This window comes from Microtus pennsylvanicus, chromosome 11 (genome assembly GCF_037038515.1).
Source record: "Microtus pennsylvanicus isolate mMicPen1 chromosome 11, mMicPen1.hap1, whole genome shotgun sequence".
Lineage (NCBI taxonomy): Eukaryota > Metazoa > Chordata > Mammalia > Rodentia > Cricetidae > Microtus > Microtus pennsylvanicus.
Genome location: NC_134589.1, coordinates 24,597,515 through 24,604,170, shown reverse-complemented (window position 1 = coordinate 24,604,170; position 6,656 = coordinate 24,597,515). Strand labels below are relative to the sequence as shown.

Sequence of the window (6,656 nt, the reverse complement as noted above, 5' to 3'; positions counted from 1 at the left end):
AGATCCCTGACAACTCCCAAAATGCCTGAGGCTAAAAAAAACTCCACCCTTTAAGGTAGCCCGCCCAGCCCAGGTTCCCTCCAAGCCCTCAGGCCAAAGGCCTGCACCCACCTCGTTAAAGGGCAGAGCCAGGATGGTCTGAAGGATGGATTCAGAGTAGCCTTCTAACTCCAACCCACCCCATCCATAAACTGGGGGAGAGTACCTCGAAAGACAACTTGTTTCATCTGATTTTATTGATTTCTTCCACCTTCCATTATCTTCCCAGGGAATTTTTGGCCCGTTCCCGAGGATAAACCAGCCTTGGGCCACACAACTAGGCCCTCTGCCCTCCTCTTTAAGGGAGGAGGGAAGTGGGGCTGGAGGACTCTTCCACTCATCAAACCTTATGGCAAGGGAAACCCCAAAAACTGGACAAAAGGGTAAAGTTGCTCAACCCTGCTGGTTGAGACTGAGGCTCTCATCAACGGGAGAATCACCTGAACTTGGGGAGAAGAAGGACTAGGAATAGAAAAGGGGGTGTAAAGGGTTAAAGGTCTGAACCGTGGGGGGTAGAGGATGCCCCCAGGGAGTTGTCAATCATTTTCCCACCCCACAGCAACCCCACGTCCCTGAAACGCGGAAACAACCGGTTTGTCCATCACCAAGGTCCTTCCCTCCGTCCCTTTCTTTTGGTCTCTGGGCAGTCGCCGCCTTGCTCCCCTGGGGTATAAAGACCCTGGTCGCCCGCTGAGAGGGCAGGGATGGGGCTGGTTATGCAGCCTTCTACAGTTAAGGCTTTTCCGGAAGCCATCCCTTGGTTCATTGGTCGAGATGAGGGACTATCACCCCGACCTCTCAGGTGCTTGAAGATCACTGTCATTTGCGGTTCCTCGGCACACAGTCCATAAAATACAAAAAGACAGACAAATCTGAGAATCAAGGCTCCCTCCTGGAGTCCTCAGACTGCCCGGGGCCCCAACCCGGAGAAGAGGTCTAAAGCTCAGGGTTCTTCCAAGTTGACCCACCAGGATTTGAGGCCCGGGGGCTCGGGGACAGCGGGTCCTCCTATCTGCCACCTCCACAGCGGGTGGGCAGGCGGAGGCTTTTCGTCTCCCTGGAGGCGAAGCGAGGAAGCCGGCCCTAAGTCTCCGTCCTCCTCCACCACCAGGGCTGGTGGACAGGGAAAGCAGTCGAGGAGGCTAAAGGTGCTCGAGGTGGGGAGCGTCGGGACGGGCCGGCGGGGCTGCACTCCGCGCGGAGGCGGCGCTGGCCGCCGGCGTTTCTTGGCTGCTACCCGGGCTTTGGCTGCCGGCCGCTCGGGCCCTCGGCGCAAACTTGGAGTGTCCAGGGCGAAGCCCTTCGCATAGCACCAAAGTTTCGAGCGACGGATCAGGCGATTGAAATGTTCCTGGCGGAGATCACTGGGCGCGTCCGGCGCTGCGTCTGCCGTCGAAGGGCTGAGCGCGGGTGCCTCGGGCGCGGCCGGGGCAGGGTCTCCACCAGATGCAGCCGCCGAGGCCGGCACAGGCTGCTCCGGAGACGCAGGTTCCGGGGAGAGGCCCGCAGGTGGCGGAGGAGGCTGGGAGCTGGGCTCATGAGGCGGACTGCTAGCTGCATCAGGCTGGAACTCCAGACTCGGGGCTGGCCTGGGCGGGGACCAGGCGGAGCTGGTCGGAGAATCCCGAGGACGCCGGGGAGCAGGGCAGCAACCGGGAGGTGCGCAGGAACCAGAACCGAAGTGCGGGAAGCCGCCTCCGCCCTCTTCCTCTTCTTCGCCGCCTGGGCACACCGCGATTCCTGCATCCTCGCGGGCCGCGGAGCTCACGTCGCTCGGTGGCCCGGCCTGTCCCCCGAGGTGCTTCAGACTGTCCACAGCCCTGCCGCCGGTGCATGGCGAGGCCGGGGGGCCCAGCAGTACCGGGGTCCGCGGCGCCAGCTCTCCAGGCCCCAGGCCCAGGGCGGACGGCCGGGGTTTGGCAAGGGCGCAGAAGGCGAGGGCACGCAGGCACAGCGGGGAGAACTCCGGGGTCCCCCGACGCGGTTTCCGGGGCGTGGGCGAGCAGGGAGACCCCCGCGGGGACGCGGGCACTGTCAGGCGGGGAGGAGGACACAGAGTCTCCATGGAGCAGCCTTGGGGGTCGCCCACTGTGGGGGCCCTGGTCCCAACGGCGGGATGCCCCGGCGGCCCGAAGAGCCCGCGGGCCAGGGGAACATCGCCCCCCGTCGACGGGAGGTCTGTGCTCACGGGCGCCCCGGGCCCGCCACCGGGGACCCGCGGCGGTGCTCCGGGTCCCTCCGCGGTCTCGTCACGCGGCCCTTGCGGCGGCCGGACTCCTGGGTCCCCCGCGCGTCCCCGGTGCAATCGGTCGCGCTTCCTGCCGCCGCGTTCCCGGCGCACCCCCCTCAACGCTGAGGCGGGGGCAAACAAAGCGGCCGCACTCACAGCCGGCGGGAAGGACCCCGGCCCGGCGCCCGGTGCCCGGGCCCAGCGGCGGGGAGGGCGCCTTCCGCCCTCTCGGCTTCTTTCTTCCCCGCTGGCTCCGGAGACCGCGTTATAGAGAACTGCCCCCTCGCTGCCCCAATACCAGCGCCGCGGCTGCGAGCCCGCCTCTGATTGGTCGCTGTTGTTGTGACGTCACGCAGACCCCACCCCTCGGGCGGCACGGCCCCCGTCCCCATTCCGCACACAGACACACACACGTGGACCCAGAGCTGCTGGACTGGAAGGCGGGGATCCGGGGCGCGTGGGTCTGGGCGCGCGCGGGTGGAAGTGCGAGGGGCCAGACGCAGAGCTCCTGGTGTCCTGCTGGCATCCTGGAATCATTTTACCTGGTCGCAGATCAGGCCACTCGTTTACCCGGTAGCAGACTCAGGTTTTCCGTATCTGTGAAATGGAAAGTTTGTTTCTGCCCTTTGGCAGCTTGATGGAACTCCGTGAATTCACAGCGACAAGCTCAAAAGCAAGGTGGAAGAAAAAAGATGAAACCAAGCGTCGATGGCTTATGAGCTTGGTGCAACAAGGGATCGCCCTTAAGGGTGTCCTGTCCTGTGGGCTTTGCTCTGGGTTGGGGGGGGGGGGGGGGCTAGAACAGGGCCTGGCACCCAGTGAACTCAAAACAAAAACCACTTGTAGAGTGACTGGTTAGGAATTCACTACATATGTGCAAGATGTGTAAAGGAAAAAAATTAAATTTGGAGGAGGGGAGTCTCATCAGACCCACGGAAGACATTTAGCTGGCTTTCTCGGTGCCTGTTTCCTTATATCCGTGAAGTATAGAAGTACCCCACTTCTTAACGGAATTCCAACGCGTTGGCACAGTCGAGAGCCTCCAAATGGCAGGATTCGACCCTCTGAATCCCGAGCTGCCCCAAATGGGTAGAAAGGGCCAAAGGAGGCGCATAGACTCTTACTTTCCTTCTACAAGAGAAAAGTGAATTCTCACGACATCCCTGACAATGCATACACCTCTCACGTCTCTCCTTCAGCTCCTACACAACCTACTTAGTCTGTAGAAGAGGCTTGTTCCTTCATGCTGATCTCTCCTCAGGGTCTAGAATAAGCTAGTATCCTATCTGCACAGAAGGAGCCCGGCAGCCGGTAGAATTCAGTCTTGATCCCTGCTATATTCCCACTGCCCAAACCGCACAATAACCGCTTGTGAATAAATGGGTGTATGCAGGAGTCCTTGGGCTGTTCATCATCATTGTAACGCCGGGTTGTTAGATACAGTTGCTTCTCATCTGCAAGAGACTGATGTAGGAGTCAGGGAGAAAATGAGATTGAGGGTTACAGTATCGCTTCCTGGCCAGGACAAAGGAATGTTCTCCCTCCCTCCCTCCCTGATAGGGTCTCACCACGTAGCCTATGCTGGCTTAGAACTCCGTCCTCTTGCCTCAGCTTTCTGAGCGCTACACTTACGGGCATGCACAATCGGTTTTCCTGTGATAGAACAGCTTGCATCCTCATCCTCCCAGGGACAATAGGGACACTGTTTTTCTAAATCACATCTAATAACACCTGGGAGGAAAGGACTAAGGATGGATTCCCACACACACATACCCACACCCTGCCCTTGGCGGAGGCCCAAGGTAAAGCCCAAAGTGGGACTTGTGGGAAGAGAGGGTTCGATGTTCTGATCCCCAACTCCCCAATCCCAAGTGTCCTCTATGAGGCGGAGCCCTAGCTCTGGGACAGCTGTCATGAAGTGGGTAGATCCCGGGGTCCTGCCAGGTCACCTGGTTGATCTGGATCTAACCTCCGAGGTTCCTTTGCCCCTAGAGCCCTGGCCCCACCTTAAATACACACAGGCACACAGGCACACGCTGGAGGAAGGGAACGGAAGGCGAGTGATCTGCACTAGAGAGAGAGTGGGAAGCCTCAGCAGGGCTTTTCAGCTCGGTGGGAGAGGCACCTAGTTCCCTGCTCTCCTCTGGTCGCAGCGACAAACACCGGAGAGCGGCCTCGGCCCTCTGCGGGAGCCCGGCCTGGGAGGGTCCTTTCTTTTTCTCTGGAGTCTCTGGAATTTGTAGCCCCGCACCCAGCATGGTGTGAATCTCTGTGTGAATAAATCAGCGACTATTATGTAACAATGCAATTCACAGGCCTCCTTCATCTCCCACTCCAAAAACTGCCAGCTCCCCAAACCCAAGTTTAGGGCTTTAATGAAAGGGGTCAGTGTGGTTAAAGAGTCCTGCCCTGGAGGAGAAATCCCTTCCACCTTCCCTTCCCGGAAGACATGGAAGCAGTTAAAAAAACAAAACAAAAAAACACTGGGGGTAATGCCACAACTGGAAAAAAAAAAAACTGGCGTCAAGGCGCCATCTTTTTTCAGAAGACTCAGCGGGGCAGCTCTGCAGCCCTGAGCAGTATTGCCTAGATACTCTGTTTCACTGTCCCTCTCAGTAAAATGGGTCAACTGTGTTTTTCTCAGAGCATCAACAGCAGAGCTGAACACCAAGTTCAGCTGAACATCACCAATTCCTCACGTCGGCTGGCCCGGCTGCTGCACTTCCAAGAGTGAACAGTAGAGGGCACTCGACTCACCCTCCCCCTTCTACGGGAGGGGTGGCTGCTTCCCCCACAGAGACAAACTGAGTTCTGGGTCCTATTTTATACCTCTCCAGAGGAAGGGACAAAAGAAATAAGAAGAGCCCCTGGGAGCTAACCCAGAAGGTTTTCTTTCTTGGCTGCCCATCTAGTTTTTTTGTTTAATAGCTACTCATTTTTGTTTGGGTGTTTAACCCGCATGTGTGTCTGTGTACCACACATATGTCTGGTGCCTTTGGAGGCTAGAAGAGGGAGTTGGGTCCCCTGAAACTGGAGTCACCATACCAATTCTGGGAACCGAACCCAAGATCTTTGAAAGAGGGACAAGTACTCTTAACCTCTGAGCCATCTCTCCATCCCCCAGCCCATCTAGTTCTTAACAAGGCAGAAGGAGCCCTGTTTAAGGTTTTGGAAGGTAGGGCCTCCCTGGCTAAGCTTATTCCTGAGAAGGGGGACATGGAGTACCCTTTCCAGCCCCATAGAACTTCCCAGAGTTTTGTGTTTCCTAATCTCTAAGAATTCTGCCGTTTATTGCCCATAGCTACCTTCTAGTTTAGATATGATTAGATGGGATTATAGATGTCTATCAATCCCATAGCCCATGCTGATTATGAACTCCAGATCCTCCTGGCCTGAGCCTCCCAAAGAGGTAGATTATAGTTTTCTACCAGCAGGTACGCCCTATTTTTTAAAAACTTGTTTTGCTGGCCGGTGATGGTGCACACCTTTAATCCCAGCACTCAGGAGGCAGAGGCAGGCGGATCCCTGTGAGTTCGAGGCCAGCCTGGTCTACAAGAGCTAGTTCCAGGACAGGCTCCAAAGCCACAGAGAAACCCTGTCTCGAAAAAACCAAAAAAAAAAAAAAAGAAAAAACAATTTTTTTTGTTTCACTTTTTGTTTGTTTTTGTTTTTTTGAGACAAGGCTTCTTTGTGTAGTTTTGGAGTCTGTACTGGAACTCACTCTGTAGCCCAGGCTGGCCTCAACTCATAGAGATCCTCCTACCTCTGCCTCCTGAGTGCTGGGATTAAAGGCATGCACCACCACTACCTGGCTGTTGTTTTTTGAGACAGGGTTTCTTTGTGTAGCCTTGGCTGTCCTAGAACTCACTCTGTAGACCAGGCTGACCTCAAACTCACAGATGTTTGCTTGCCTCTGTCTCCCAAATGCTAGGATTAAAGGCATGCACCACCATCTCCCGACTTAAATTCATTTTTGTGCGTATGAATGGGAGTGCACCTGTTCCTATATACACAAATACACTTGAATGTGTGTGCACATATTAAAGTTGGAGGTCAGCCTTCAGCGTTGTTTCTTAGGCTAGGATAACTGGCCATTGAGGTCCTGAGTCAGCCTGTCTTTACCTCTCTACATAAGGATTATAAACCCAAGATACCACGCTTGCTCTTTACATTTTTATTTTTGGTTTTTTGGTGTTTTTTTTTCTTTTCTAGTTTTCTGAGACTGGGTCCCCTTTATAACAGCCCTGGCTGTCCTGAAACTCGCCTCAGACTCAGAGATCCGCCTGCCTCTGCCTCCCGAGTGCTAGAACTAAAGGCGTGCGCCACCACCACCTGACTAGTCTTTATTTTTATGCATTATTATTGTGTCCATATGGGCATGCATGGC

General features: G+C 55.9%; 1 protein-coding gene across 1 annotated transcript; it reads right to left on the bottom strand.

Moving 5' to 3' along the window:
- Positions 1-218: 218 nt before the first annotated feature.
- Epop (elongin BC and polycomb repressive complex 2 associated protein) lies at positions 219-2,549 on the bottom strand. Its single transcript, XM_075990893.1, has one exon. The coding sequence runs from the start codon at positions 2,102-2,104 to the stop codon at positions 983-985; it is 1,122 nt and encodes a 373-aa protein (XP_075847008.1). The 5' UTR covers positions 2,105-2,549; the 3' UTR covers positions 219-982.
- Between the last annotated feature and the right edge of the window lie 4,107 nt (positions 2,550-6,656).